Genomic DNA, 15,553 nt, shown 5'->3' with positions numbered 1-15,553 from the left:
AGTGGGGCCCTCCTATGTAAGTGGGGCCCTCCTATATAAGTGGGGCACTCCTATATAAGTGGGGCCCTCATATATAAGTGGGGCCCTCCTATATAAGTGGGGCCCTCATATATAAGTGGGGGCCTCCGATATAAGTGGGGCCCTCCTATATAAGTGGGGGCCTCCGATATAAGTGGGGCCCTCCTATATAAGTGGGGCCCTCCTGTATAAGTGGGGCCCTCCTATATAAGTGGGGCCTTCATATATAAGTGGGGCCCTCCTATATAAGTGGGGCCCTCCTATATAAGTGGGGCCTTCATATATAAGTGGGGCCCTCCTATATAAGTGGGGCCCTCCTATATAAGTGGGGCCCTCCTATATAAGTGGGGCCCTCCTATATAAGTGGGGCCCTCATATATAAGTGGGGCCCTCCTATATAAGTGGGGCCCTCCTATATAAGTGGGGCCCTCCTATATAAGTGGGGCCCTCCTATATAAGTGGGACCCTCCTATATAAGTGGGGCCCTCCTATATAAGTGGGGCCCTCCTATATAAGTGGGGCCCTCCTATATAAGTGGGGCCCTCATATATAAGTGGGGCCCTCCTATATAAGTGGGGCCCTCATATATAAGTGGGGCCCTCCTATATAAGTGGGGCCCTCCTATATAAGTGGGCCCCTCCTATATAAGTGGGGCCCTCCTATATAAGTGGGGCCCTCCGATATAAGTGGGGCCCTCCTATATAAGTGGGGCCCTCCGATATAAGTGGGGCCCTCCTATATAAGGGTCTATGGTGACTGAGAGATAATGCCTTAAATATGAGGGTCTATTGTGATTGAATAATAAACCATAAGTCAAAATACCGCAATTGTATTATTATAACCAAACTAAGTTCTAAACCACCACAGTTATACCTGGAGAGGGTTTCAGGGGTCAACGCCCCCGCGGCCCGGTCTGTAACCAGGCTTGCTAATTTTAGGTACCTGTCCAGCTCCGTCTTGAAGACTGCCAGGGGTCTATTGGTAATTCCCCTTATGTATGCTGGGAGGCAGTTTTAACAGTCTTTGGTCCCTGATACTTACTGTGTTGTCTCTTAGCGTACTCGTGGCGCCCCTGTAGCTGGAATAATTCACCTGAAACCAGCACCTAGCTACAGGAACCTTATGACCACCCTCGCTTCGTCCTGCAACAGTCATTATACTGCTGATACTACTAGTACTCACGTGTATATGGTTCCGAACCAACGAAGAAGGTGGTGTGGTGTCCTGTTGTTGGGTTTGTCATAGACCAGGTCAAGAAGACCGACCTGTGAGGGAACACTGAAGTGATCAGGTCTAGAAGACTAACCTGTATGGAAACACTTATATGAATAATCAGGCCAATACAAGAACACCTGTATGACTGGCCAGGTCAATACATCAACACCTGCTTGACTGACCAGGTCAATACATCAACACCTGCTTGACTGACCAGGTCAATACATCAACACCTGCTTGACTGACCAGGTCAATACATCAACACCTGTATGACTGACCAGGTCAATACATCAACACCTGCTTGACTGACCAGGTCAATATATCAACACCTGTATGACTGACCAGGTCAATACATCAACACCTGCTTGACTGACCAGGTCAATATATCAACACCTGTATGACTGACCAGGTCAATACAAGATCACTTGGTATAACTCAGACTGACCCTTAACCCTGACCTCCAGCCTTGAAAAGGGAGGTACTCAGATATAATCATAGAAAGTAGATGGCACTCTCCACTTCCCTGGACGAAGAACATTCCACCAGCATCAAAGTACTCTCTTCAAGGGCTGGTGAAAAGGAAAACACCTCAGGGAGACAGCATCAAAGTACTCTCTTCAAGGGCTGGTGAAAAGGAAAACACCTCAGGGAGACACCTTGATACCTTCACCGGCATCAAGGTGTCTCCCTGAAGTGTAAACATTAGAGGCAGTATATGGTACATTTGTATTATACCTGGAGACCTGGAGGTCTCCAGGTATACTGGTATTATCGAGATGTGGATAATGACAGTAAGAAAAAAGTCATTGAACTGAAGAAGCCACCTGGGACTGTAATATATATTTTTTGAGATGCTATTATGCCCATTGTGACTGTAATTCTGTTTTTTTTTAGTTACCGCTCGCAGGATGATCCTGGGGATGTACACTAAACTTACCTTTATACTTTGGATGAGTTTCGAGAGTTTTTGTATTCCCGGAGCCCGGCCATGGGTCAAGCTCGTTTGGTGCTTGCCTGGTCAACCAGGCTGTTGCTGTTGGTGGCCCGCAGCCCCGCATATCCATCACAACCTGATTGATCTGGCACCTTAGCCGCTCAGACAGCACAACTAACCCGTAGCGAGAAGTTTCCTTTATTACATATCCTTAACTGCATATAAGTGTTTTTATAAACAAGTTGAAACCTTATGGAATTAATAAATTGCACGGATATTTTAATAACTTACCCGGAGGTGTGTATTTAGATCAGAGGCAGGCAGGTCGTGTGCTCCGAGATGTGACTCAGTCACTCCAAGTTCTTGTGGTTGCTCGTTGTGAGGAAGATCCAGCAGCGTGTGTGGGAGACCCAGTCTGAGGAGCCTCGGGTGCTGAACACTGCTTACCTCAGTATTTCTGAAGCTTTCTAGTTGTATTATGCCCGAATGTGAAGTTATCTGAGGCTGTATATAGTTTAGAGGCATTTGTATATAACTTGAGGGTTGGGGTTGAGTTGCTACTAGATGCGCTTCTAGAGAGGATTGTGGAAGATTTCCAGAGTCGTGAAAGCCACTTGACCCAGCCTGCACTTGTATCTGCGGATTTAAAGGATTTCTCTGAGCTTCTGGGACGCCATACTCCCCAGTTTTATACTCTGGGAAGGTTGTGGGATCACGGGGATCAATACAGAGTTCCTGCCAGGTGTCCAGGGAGTAATTAGGTAGTGAGAGCAGGTAGGACCTTCCCAATGTGTCGGGAGGTGGATACCACACCCTGGCTTCACTCTCCCTCTCACATTCCTTCACCTCACCCTGAAAAAAAAATTCCTCTCATTTACACATGCCGAAAGTTGCAGTTTCATGAGGCAAGTAATTGGATGGGTGACCGTCTGGATTGAATGTCCGCCTTAACTAGTGATCCCACAAGCTGTTCCAGTACCTACTGGAAGTATCCTAATGCTTTCCTAACCTACAGTCATGACCTATTTACACTAGTGGATTTGTCCAATGGTGACTCCGCCACCTACTGCTTCTACTTCCCTGACTGCAGTATATACCTTTGATGAGTCCCGCGAGTTTTTCTACTCCTGGTGCCCGGCCTTGGGCCAGGCTCGTCTGGTGCTTGCCTGGTCAACCAGGCTGTTGCTGATGGTGGCCTGCAGCCCCCACATATATAAGCAACTTCTCCGAGAATGTGCTGTACTTTTCTCAAGACTACTGGACAGAACACAACGACTCTAGTCTGAGGGACTGATTATCTCATTTACCTTCTCATCTTTCACAGCTATTCTCGGTATTGGACTGAAGAAGCCACTGACTGACAGCGAAACGTTTCCTCAACATAGATTACCATATATTGCACAAGTGGCTTTCTTCAACAGGTACACTAATTAAAAAAAACTTGTCCTGATAATACGGGTGCACTGTACCATACATCAATCACTGTATAAACTCATTTATTCAGGGAAATACATTCACTTTTGCTAAATTCAGTGGTGGTATAACGAGTCAGTGAATACACAGAAGAATGAACCATGAACCATGAACCATGAACCATGAACCATGAACCATGAACCATGAACCATGAACCATGAACCATCGTTCGAGTGTATCATAACTTCATAATTGGAACCAACTGGAACTCAAACACATTTAAGTAATTTGTTCTCTCCTACTGACTACTATTATTTTTTCCCATAGCAACTTTACAAACCATGACCTTAGTCTTACCTTGAGTAAACTCATGAGGGTCGAGTGTATGAGAGGTTGTATACACTTGACCGATGACCGGGTCAGTCTGCTCCAGTCTGCTAGGTCAAGTGTACTAAGACTATCAACCACTTAAGAGGGTCAATAAGGCTACCTTTAACCTCTTACCCGCCATCTGAGAATACTTTAATCTTTAAATTAGGGATCAGGGTAAACTTCCAGTGTATATACACTAAGAGATATACATCTCTCGATGTATATATCACCTGTTATGTAACGTTATATGTAGTCATGCGAGTTTGCTAACTATCTACGATATAGTTTATATATTATAAAGAATTCATAGTGCTTCTGATAAGGTATATACACTGAAAGGTGTATATTAATGTATATAAACTAAGAGTTTACATTGATTTATATTTTAGAGATTAAAGCTATTTTTGAATGTATACAGGTGTAGAGCAACCTTGATGACTCTTGTAGGACGCTGCCTTGACACTGATGAAGGATTCTTGATTCAAGGAATTAGAGCTACTCTTCGCTTCCTCGGATCAAGTCTGTCTCCCGTTCCCCACTGGTTCTGATTGACCCGCTACGTGTTTAGCGCTTTCCCGTGGTCATGGTTAGAATATCTCGCAGTATATACCTTGTGAGATGCTTATCTTACAAGGTATATACACCAAGAGGTGTTTCTCATAGTATATATATATATATATGTATATATATATATATATATATATATATATATATATATATATATATATATATATATATATATATATATATATATATACCGAGAGGTATATATCTTTCATGGTGCTCTAAGAGATGTCTCGGTTTATATACGTTGAGAGTATGTATCTGTCCAGGTATAAACACTGAGAGATGTACATCTCAGTGCACGTACACTGAGAGATGGCGAGGGTGTTACACAATGCTTGTTGCTGTGAGAACAACAGGTGTTAGTTTGATGCTTTACTTACTGGTCACCCCACACCCATGTTGTGGGTGGTGGTCACCCCACACCCATGTTGTGGGTGGTCACCCCACACCCATGTTGTGGGTGGTGGTCACCCCAACCCATGTTGTGGGTGGTGGTCACCCCACACCCATGTTGTGGGTGGTGGTCACCCCAACCCATGTCGTGGGTGGTGGTCACCCCACACCCATGTTGTGGGTGGTAGTCACCCCACACCCATGTCGTGGGTGGTAGTCACCCCACACTCCGAGGCCTGGTCACAGACCGAGCAGCGGGGGCATTGACCCCCTGAAACCCTCTCCAGGTATCACTATGGCGTGTGCAGAATTCTGCCCATTACCACTAGTTTTTCTAGGTAATAAATTAACAAATGTTTTTACGTTTATTTAAAGTACACCATTTATACACATCTGGAGACGATGTTGTCAACCTTCCAGTAACACGATCGTCAGTGACGCTGGTACTGGTAACATCACTGTGTCACCTGGACTGACATCAACCGAAGTCATTGATGAACGTTAACGCTCTCGGACTGGATCGTAGAACCTGTGAATAAATGTACTTAGTAAGTAAGGTGTTTATCAAGGTATCAATGGTGACCCATGTCTGTGTCACGGGTAGCCAGTGATACCTTCTGCCTTGCCTCAGAGAATTTCCCCTCCTATCTGTTGCTGTCTTGTAACACTGCATAGCTCCTGATGACGCACGAGTGTGAAAGATCGTGAGCTAAAGATTTCCATCCCCTTGTGGCTTGTTCTGCATTGTTAAGATCGCCTATTTGCGACTGTATTGCACACACACACACACACACACACACACACATACACATTAGGGGGCCAGAGACTACAAACCTCACTCAAGGCGCACATCAACCAAATAACTGCTACAGCATACGGCCGTCTAGCAAACCTAAGAACAAGTGGAAAAATTCAGATTCAGGAAGGATATAGGAAAGCACTGGTTTGGTAATAGAGTTGTGGATGAGTGGAACAAACTCCCGAGTAGAGTTATTGAGGCTAAAACGTTGTGTAGTTTCAAAAATAGGTTAGATAAATACATGAGTGGGCGTGGGTGGGTGTGAGTTTGAATGGACTAGCTTGTGCTGCTGGGTCTGGTGCCGTGCTCCTTCCTTGAGTGGAGGTGACCAGACTGGGTGGGTCATTGGGCTAATCCGGGAGGGGGGGACATGGACCTGCTCTGCATGGGTCTGTAGGCCTGTTGCAGTGTTCCATCTTTCTTATGTTCTTATGTACACTGTACGTTAGGCCCATATTGGAGTATGAAGCGCCAGTTTGGAACCCACACCTAGCGAAGCATGTAAGGAAACTAGAAAAAGTGCAAAAGTTTTGAACAAGACTAGTCCCGGAGCTGAGGGATATGTCCTACGAGGAGAGGTTAAGGGAAATCGACCTGACGACACTGGAAGACAGGAGAGATAAGGGGGATATGATAACGGCATATAAAATACTGAGAGGAATCGACAAGGTGGACAGACACAGGATGTTCCAGAAATGGGACACAGCAACAAAGGGTCACAGTTGGCAGTTGAAGTCTCAGATGAATCACAGGGATGTTAGGAAGTATTTCTTCAGCCACAGAGTTGTCAGGAAGTGGAACAGTCTGGGAAGTGATGTAGTGGAGGCAGGATCCATACATAGCTTTAAGAAGAGGTATGATAAAGCTCATGGAGCGGGAAGAGTGACTGAGTAGCGGCCAGTGAAGAGGCGGGGCCAGGAGCTGTGAATCGACCCCTGCAATCACAACTAGGTGAGTACACACACACACACACACACACACATTAAAAATTAATAAAAAATTGTATTTTGTATATAGTGATCATGTCTCTCTCTTTCACCTTGAAGATGTTGCAGCATACACTGAAGAGATGTTCTTGAGCAGCTCCCATGAGAATAAAACATCATCGACCTTGGCTGCCATGAAGACCTGGACTTCGTTAGCCTTGTGTTGCCTGAAGAGTGCACAGTGGTCACTGCAGTCGTCGGCACCATGGAGCTGCTGGCATGTCGACACCTCCCCCGTCACCAGGTCCGTAGCCTGAGGCCACAGAAAGATACAGTGAGCACACACATACACACACACACACACACACACACACACACACACACACACACACACACACACACACACACACACACACACACACACACACACACATCCAAAGATTCTTCGAAGTACTGTTGCCCATCTGGGTTCATATTTCGCGCCTTGCTGGTGCTGCCACCTATAGGCCTACCCAGCTCAGCCCACACCACACTTACCCTGTCTCACTCTGGCAGCCGATCTCTCTCAGTCAACAAAGTCTACTCTGTCTCTCTCTCTCTCTCCTGGGCATGGCTCTCCGGGCCTGGGCATCACACTGCCTGTGCACCAAGAACCCAATAAACCGACACGAAGCTCCGAAAACCAGTACCATTGATCCCGGCTTCCACATACCCACCAAACCAATTGTGATACTATAGCCCAAACTGAATATCGAAGAGCGTACTCCTGAAGCACTCACAGTATACACGTCGTAACGCCTGAAGACGCCGACGACGTCCACGGAGCAGATGACCATCCCTAGGCGCCAGTCCCTGAGGTCCACCTGCAGGCCCCTGCCGTAGCCGATGTAGTGATCGAGTTCTTCATCCAGATCGACCCACCAACGCGACGGTGGATGACCCTCAACTGAGTACGTCTCCGCCACGTCCTTAACAACATGCAGTCAGCCATATTGTGATTACCATGAATGAGGCGGAAGAAGAAGAGTAAGATAGGAAAGAAAATAGTAGGATACAGGAGGGAAGAGTAAGATATTGAAGGGGAGAAAGGTGATAGGAAAAGTATAATATGAAAGGAAAAAAATAGGATGAGTAAGAAGAAATACAAGATATGGAAGGGGAAATGCGATACATATTATTATTATTATTATTATTATTATTATTATTATTATTATTATTATTATTATTATTATTATTATTATTATATGTGAAGATTAACAATGTTTTTGCTATGTTTCGGCCCATCCTGGCCCATTATCAACTTGTTAATGATCCTGGACTGAGCGAAACATCGCCTAGCGTCCATATCACTTCGGGACATAGTCCCTAGAAGCTAACGTTGAGTAATCTGCCTTAAACACATCATTATACTCACGAGTGAGTGCTAAACCCACAGGGGGCCATAGAGCACCTGGAGACTGGAAGGTAAACATACCTTGAGAACGGTTACGTGGATAGAGGAAATGTCTTCGAAATGTAGCATCATGGACTGTGGCAACTCTGCAGCCTCGATCAGGTACCGGTGGGTGACGATGGAGGTGGAGAGTGCTGTTGCCTGCTGGTTCTTGTCTGGGTAGGTGTCGCTGGACACAGGTGCGTTGTTGTACCTACGTCCGGGCGTCCATCAAGGTGATAGGGAGAACCTCTTAAGGCTTTAGGTTCGAGCCAACGAACTCCGACAAGGGAGACGTCTCTCTCCTGTCGGAGTTCGTTGGTTCGCACCTACATAACGAGATAGGAAGATCCGTCATCATTGAGAGGGTAACCAATGATGAGGCTTGTGGTAACTTATGAAGTGTGTGAACATAACCATCAGATCAGCATACCCAGACAGGATGATCTCAACCCAGGGCGGGTTGTGGAGGGTCCTGTTGAGGTGGTGCTGGCCCAGTGGTTAGGACGGTGGACTGTCATTCTCACAGACCTTATTTCGAATCCACCAGTAACCCGTGGATAGTGACTTAAAATGAACCACCCAGGCAATTATATAATGTTAATTGTTTAAGGTGACAATGAAGCAAAATGGTCCTTTACATATTTCGTCCAGTTGAACATTATCTGATGTTCACTTGAACGAAGGGACATAAATGGCGGTTTTGACAAGTTCAGCAAGGTTACATAGACGACGTTTTGACTCGTTTCACTTATTTTTTTTTTTAATTTTTAATACATTATTTTATGGTAGAAATACATTTCTTTAGAATATTTAAATTTTTAGGATGATTTAAGTGACAGTTGCCTGCACAGACTCTTTATTTTCTCGAAATGTTTCTCATAGCACCAGAGGCAAGAAATAACACTGCTTCCTGGGATCTTACACTTCAGTGGTATCTCAACTTTTCTCTCCCTTCCCTTTCTACCACTTCATGAATAGCACTTCAACTCCCTTCCTCTCTGTATAGAAACTTTCCACATTTTTTTTGTACCTCTGTAAGTGTGCTCAAATTATAAATAAATAAAAAATAAATAAATAAATTAAAAAAATACACATTTATTTTTATTTAGGGGGATGTAAGGGAATTTTCATATGATTTCTATTCTTACCTGTCCATGAGGGTGACCAGATCATTCTGGTAGACTTCGACCTGGTGCATGTTGTGTTCGTTGATATACTGACCCACTAGAGCCGTGACATCGTCCTTCACCTCCTCCCAGTAGTCGAAGTCTTCCTGAGTGAGGGCGTCGATGATCGTGACGAGGAGGCCCTGCACCGTCTCGTTGGGGATCAGACCAATCAACAAGTGGGCAACGGCTAGAGCAATGGTTGTTTCTGGTCATGGAGATAATAATAGCCAGATTTAGATTCTTTACTGTCCGAAGTAGAGGGTTCAACGCTACATTGTGAGGTCACCCTCCGGGATCCCGTTCGAAGTGGAAGGTTCAAAGCTATATTGTGAGGTTAACCTCTGGGATCCTGTCCTAAGTGAAATATTCAAAGCTACATTGTGAGGCCAACTTCCGGAAACCAGACGGTCACCAGGTCGAATGCAAGACACTTCAGCGCGTCCTGGCCGGAGATTTGGTTCCCGAACCTGGGTGTTGAGAGCCGCTATTCTTACCACTTACGCTATTTTCCTTGATATCTACCCAATTTATAAAGTTCTTGCACCCTTCAAGGGCTGCCCTGCCTGGAGTCTATCTACCTCAAGAGTGTTCCGGGGGTCAACGCCCTCACTGCCTGGTCCTTGACCAGGCTCCCCGGCGGATCAGGGCCAGATCAGCCAGGCTGTTACTGCTACCCTGACATTGGTGAATGATTCTTGATGGAAGGGATTGAAGTAACTCTTCTCCACTTTGGATTAATCTTGATTACTAATTCCCTGTCAACACTGATACTTGCTTAGTATACTGTTGACACCCCAAGAGTTCTTTGACCTCTATGGTACAGCGCTTAACAAAGATCCTGGAGAGCGAAACGTTGCCACAATAAAATGTCGCATTAGTTGCACTTGTGTCCTTTTACCTAACTTATTGTCGGTAATTCCACCAACATTATTGAAAGTTTAGCGCTACTGCCTCCCAGCATATATAAGGGGAATTACCAATAGACCCCTGGCTGTCTTCAAGACCCCTGGCTGTCTTCAAGACCCCTGGCTGTCTTCAAGACCTCTGGCTGTCTTCAAGACCCCTGGCTGTCTTCAAGACCCCTGGCTGTCTTCAAGACCCCTGGCTGTCTTCAAGACCCCTGGCTGTCTTCAAGACCCCTGGCTGTCTTCAAGACCCCTGGCTGTCTTCAAGACCCCTGGCTGTCTTCAAGACCCCTGGCTGTCTTCAAGACCCCTGGCTGTCTTCAAGACCCCTGGCTGTCTTCAAGACCCCTGGCTGTCTTCAAGACCCCTGGCTGTCTTCAAGACCCCTGGCTGTCTTCAAGACCCCTGGCTGTCTTCAAGACCCCTGGCTGTCTTCAAGACCCCTGGCTGTCTTCAAGACCCCTGGCTGTCTTCAAGACCCCTGGCTGTCTTCAAGACCCCTGGCTGTCTTCAAGACCCCTGGCTGTCTTCAAGAAGGCGCTGGACAGGCACCTAAAGTACCTGATCAGCCGGGCTGTGGCTCGTACATCGGTTTACGTGCGGCCAGCAGTAACAGCCTGGTTGATCAGCCCCTGATCCACCATGAGGACTGATCACGGACCTGGCCGCGGGGGGCTTTGACCCCTGAAACCCTCTCCAGGTAAATTCCAGGTAAACATTATATATATATATATATATATATATATATATATATATATATATATATATATATATATATATATATATATATATATATATATATATATATATATATATATATATATATATATATATATATATATATATATATATATATATATATATATATATATATATATATATATATATTTGTTTACCTGGAGAGGGTTTCGGGGGTTAACGCCCCCGCGGCTCGGTCTGAGACCAGGCCTCGTGGTGGATCAGGGTCTGGTCAACTAGGCTGTTACTGCTGGCCGCACGCAAACTGATGTATTAAATCCATAAGCATAACAACTTCGTAACTATGTATACATTAAGAGTTAAGAGGTAATAATGGTTGAAGTTCCTACAAAATGTTGGGTAAATGGTGACAAGTGCAACTAATGTTACATTTTACTGTGGCAACGTTTCGCTCTCCAGGAGCTTTGTCAAGCCGTTAAATCTATTGACAAAGCTCCTGGAGAGCGAAACGTTGCCACAGTAAAATGTAACATAAATGCAGTATAAATACTCCCGTACCTTCCAACCCCAGGTAGATCCGTGTGTGACTTGAAAAAAGCCCACTGTGTGGGTGAAACGTTGTCAATAAAGGATCACATTATACTGCATTTGTGTTTATATTTCCATTGTGTCAGTATTTTATACCATTTATTTCCAAAATGTAACATTAATTTCATCAGAGTCCATTTACCTAACAAGAGTTAAGTAGGCCTACTGTTAGTTTAGGTTTGCTCAAAATGCTTTGCAAATGATATGCAACCAATGTTGCAAAACAAATTGCAATCAATTTTGCTCGTACTTACGCTTTCCATCTATGATTTCTGAGGTGGTGCGAGGTGCTGTGGCTGTGAGAGTCACCATCAGCAACACAATCAGCCCACACAACAGTAACACACGCATCCTCCTCCTGGTATTACATTGAGTCTAGTTAGTTAAAGAGAGTTGAACACTTATATTGTAAATAAAATGAATGCTACGGTGTTGGGGCGAAGTGTGGGATTCAAATATATAGAATCTAATACAAAGTGGAAATTGTCACAGTTGCTTTTTGCTTATGACGCTGTGCTTTTGGGAGATTCTGAAGAGAAGTTGTAGAGGTTGGTGGACGAATTTGGGAGGTGTGTAAGATTTGTCAGGTGTAAGATTTGGGAGGTGTGTATGATTTGTCAGGTGTAAGATTTGGGAGGTGTGTACTCACCTATTTGTACTCACCTATTTGTGGTTGCAGGGGTCGAGTCCTAGCTCCTGGCCCCGCCTCTTCACCGGTTGCTACTAGGCCCTCTCTCTCCCCGCTCCATGAGCTTTATCAAACCTCGTCTTAAAACTGTGTATGGTTCCTGCCTCCACTACGTCATTTTCTAGGCTATTCCACTGCCTTACAACTCTATGACTGAAGAAATACTTCCTACTATCTCTCTGACTCATTTGTGTCTTCAACTTCCAATTGTGGCCTCTTGTTTCTGTGTCCCCTCCCTGGAACATCCTGTCTTTGTCCACCTTGTCTATTCCACGCAGTATTTTATATGTCGTTATCATGTCTCCCCTGACCCTCCTGTCCTCCAGTGTCGTCAGGCCGATTTCCCTTAATCTTTCTTCATAGGACATTCCCCTTAGCTCTGGAACTAACCTTGTGTATGATTTGTCAGGTGTAAGATTTGGGAGGTGTGTATGATTTGTCAGGTGTAAGATTTGGGAGGTGTGTATGATTTGTCAGGTGTAAGATTTGGGAGGTGTGTAAGGTTTGTAAGGTGTGTAAGAAATTGAAAGTGGATATAGGAAAGAGCAAGGTGATGAAGATAGAAAAAAAAAACTGGTAGTGAAAGATTGGATATCAGATTGGAAAGAGGAAATACGGAGAAAGTGAATATGTTCAGATATTTGGGAGTGGACTTGTCAGTAGATGGGTCTGTGAAAGACGAGGTGAACCATGGAATTGATGAAGGAAAAAAGTGGGTGGTGCATTGAGGAGTCTGTGGAGACAAAGAACATTATTCATGGAGGCAAAAAGGGAAATCTATGAGAGTATGGTGGTACCATGGGTGTGAGGCATGGGTTGTGAATGTTGCAGCGAGAAGGCTGAAGGCAGTATAGATGTTGTGTCGGAGGGCAATGTATGGTGTTAATATCATGGAGAAAATTCGTAATCTGGAAATTAGGAGGAGGTGCAGGGTTACTAAAAGCATTATCCAGAGGGCTGAGGAGGGGTTGTTGAGGTGGTTCGGACATTTAAAAAGAATGGAGAAGAATAAGATAACTACGAGAGTGTATAAATCTGTAGTGAAGGGAAGGCTGGATGGGGGGGGGGTCACCCTAGGAAAGGTTAGAAGGAGGGGGTAAGGGAGGTTTTGTACGCGAGGGGCTTGGACATTCAGCAGACGTGTGTGAGCATGTTAGATAGGAGTGAGTGGAGGTAAGTGATTTTTATGACTTGACATGCTGTTGGAGTGTGAGCAAGGTAACATTTGTGAAAGGATTCAGGGAAACCGGTTAGACGGACTTGAGTCCTGGAGGTGGAAGTACAGTGCCTGCACTCTGAAGGAGGAGTGGAGATATTTGCAGTTTTGAACTGTAGTATTGGCACCTTTCTGGCAAGAAAGTGATGGAATAAGTGATGGTAAAAGTGTTTTTTTTTCCATTTTTCGAGTCACTACGTCGGTGGGAGACGGCCAGAGTGCTAAAAAATGTTAATGAAGTAATTCTAGTAATAGAAACTCTTGCCATGACCATACAGCTCATTCTGCATGATAGTATGAACAGCCATATATGTGCGGCTCTTCTTGAATAATTGAAATAGATGAAGAGCCATGAAGATACAGCGGCTCACTGATGTTAACTTCGCTAGCCACAGATACACATAAGTATAATTATCATACATAGTGTAAATTGTCTAAAATAACCCAAAAAAGTCAGACAAAGTGACTTATTTCCATTGGTGTCCTTGAAGGTGACTGGAGTCCTTTATGCTGTGTTGTTCTCAGACTTCTGATTGACCCTCCGAGGTTATAAATGACCTCGTCCTTGACACCATATGACCTGGCTAACTCTTCATTATGTAAAATTTATAATACCAGCACCTGGCTCGTGACACAAGCATGTTGGAGTCTGGGGATGAGTATATTCCCAACAGTATTTAGGGATGAGAGTCACGATTCACTTCACAGGACTGGGATTATGTACACGTTGAAAAGTAGAAATACCAGCTGCACAACCAGCTGCTCAACCAGCTGCACAACCAGCTGCACAACCAGCTGCACAACCAGCTGCACAACCAACTGTAGCCGAGGGTCAACAGCTATGTATTGCTTTACAGAGTGAATATGATTGGAATTCCCATTTTTCTTTAAGACGTTATAATTGACTTCAGTGCGAATCTTGGATTAATTAATAAAATGTTTTTCTTAGGGAACCAGAGAAGAAAATCATATTTCAACATTTACCTTTAGGTTACTGCTCAAGGAAGGACTGAAGCGCCAAGTGTGGAGGAGGGAAGTGATCGAGCCTGGAACAAGTCAGCAGTGTTGAGGCAAGACAGTGTGCTCGTCTCACCACCCTCCTTCACCCTGATAAGTTGTCTTCATAATACTGCGTCAAGGGAGACACAGGGAGCTACCGTAGTTACTAGGGAGGGACTCCTGGGACCTGGGAAGACACTTGTTCATGTACTCACACACCTGCTGCTTCTCATTAGTTAGGTCGCGTGAGAGACTACTTTATTACGCACCTGTGAGTGTTAGGTACAAGGACACAAGTGTGCTACTGTGGCATTTTATTGTGGCAACGTTTTCTAGAGAGCGAAACGTTGCCACAGTAAAATGTCATATTAGGTGCACTTGTGTCCTTTTACCTAACATATTGTCGGTAATTCTACCAAAATTATTACATCACCTGTCAGTACCTGACCAGCCGGGCTGTGGTTCGTACGTCAGTTTGAGTGCTGCCAGTAGTAACAACCTGGTTGATCAGACCCTGATCCACCATGGAGCCTGGTCTCAGACCAAGCCGCAGGGGCGTTGACCCTCGAAACCCTCTCCAGGTAAATTCCAGGTAAACCTGTGAGCGGTATATCCCTAGAGGCCAAAATGGGTCTTTCTCAGACCCACTGAACATTGTTACATTCCTAGAAAGGAGTATTAAGTCATTTCGTTTTTTACAATTATTGAATGTAGTTGTTGTACACAGTACAATATGGAGTATAATCTCAGTAAATTATTTTCCCGTAGATTATTGCTGCGTAGAGTCTATATATTTTATCCAGCATGTGTACAAATGATAATGTAAACTGGTATAATAACAGTGTTTCTTAACAGTGGAACAGTCTGCTTAGTAGAGGCATTGAAGCTAAAACCTTGGGTAGCTTAAAATTTAAGTTAGATAAATACATGAATGAGAGGGATTGGATTTAAGTGGGATTTGCACATGGGTTAATAGGGTTATCAAAGCCTCGGGTAACATTGAAAATGGGTTGGGTAAATATTTTTGTTAGTTTACCTGGAGTTTACCTGGAGAGAGTTCCGGGGGTCAACGCCCCCGCGGCCCGGTCTGTGACCAGGCCTCCTGGTGGATCAGAGCCTGATCAACCAGGCTGTTGCTGCTGGCTGCACGCAAACCAACGTACGAGCCACAGCCCGGCTGGTCAGGAACCGACTTTAGGTGCTTGTCCAGTGCCAGC

The 15,553-nt window shown here is 44.8% G+C and overlaps 2 protein-coding genes across 2 annotated transcripts in view; both read right to left on the bottom strand.

Moving 5' to 3' along the window:
• LOC128699566 (uncharacterized) overlaps positions 1-4,599 on the bottom strand; it is a 10,757-nt gene extending 6,158 nt beyond the window's left edge. Inside the window, exons 1-3 of the mRNA XM_053792296.2 lie at positions 3,938-4,599; positions 2,459-3,019; positions 1,201-1,283 (exon numbers count right to left, since the gene is read on the bottom strand). Of these exons, the coding sequence (XP_053648271.1) occupies positions 1,201-1,283; positions 2,459-3,019; positions 3,938-3,952 (659 nt within the window). The 5' untranslated portion in view covers positions 3,953-4,599. The remainder of the gene's footprint in view (positions 1-1,200; positions 1,284-2,458; positions 3,020-3,937) is intronic.
• A 665-nt stretch (positions 4,600-5,264) lies between these two features.
• On the bottom strand, positions 5,265-14,530 carry LOC128699627 (uncharacterized). The gene is made up of 7 exons (XM_053792358.2): positions 14,322-14,530; positions 11,688-11,791; positions 9,221-9,446; positions 8,112-8,283; positions 7,417-7,605; positions 6,751-6,950; positions 5,265-5,441 (listed from the first exon to the last, which is right to left on the bottom strand). Exons 2-7 carry the CDS (start codon positions 11,782-11,784, stop codon positions 5,414-5,416), a joined length of 912 nt encoding a protein of 303 aa, XP_053648333.2. The 5' UTR covers positions 11,785-11,791; positions 14,322-14,530; the 3' UTR covers positions 5,265-5,413.
• Between the last annotated feature and the right edge of the window lie 1,023 nt (positions 14,531-15,553).

Source organism: Cherax quadricarinatus, chromosome 67, assembly GCF_038502225.1.
Source record: "Cherax quadricarinatus isolate ZL_2023a chromosome 67, ASM3850222v1, whole genome shotgun sequence".
In the NCBI taxonomy this organism is placed as follows: Eukaryota; Metazoa; Arthropoda; class Malacostraca; order Decapoda; family Parastacidae; genus Cherax; species Cherax quadricarinatus.
Note: the sequence above shows the minus strand (reverse complement) of the source record. Positions and strands in the feature narration are given on the sequence as shown.

Bases quoted from the DNA above. Each gene is read 5' to 3' on its own strand.
- LOC128699627 (XM_053792358.2), bottom strand. From the start codon at position 11,784: ATGCGTGTGTTACTGTTGTGTGGGCTGATTGTGTTGCTGATGGTGACT. The intron at 8,284-9,220 runs GTAAGAATAGAA...GCCCGGACGTAG, and splicing joins CTGGTCACCCTCATGGACAG to GTACAACAACGCACCTGTGT. The intron at 5,442-6,750 runs GTGAAAGAGAGA...ATTTATTCACAG, and splicing joins TATGCTGCAACATCTTCAAG to GTTCTACGATCCAGTCCGAG.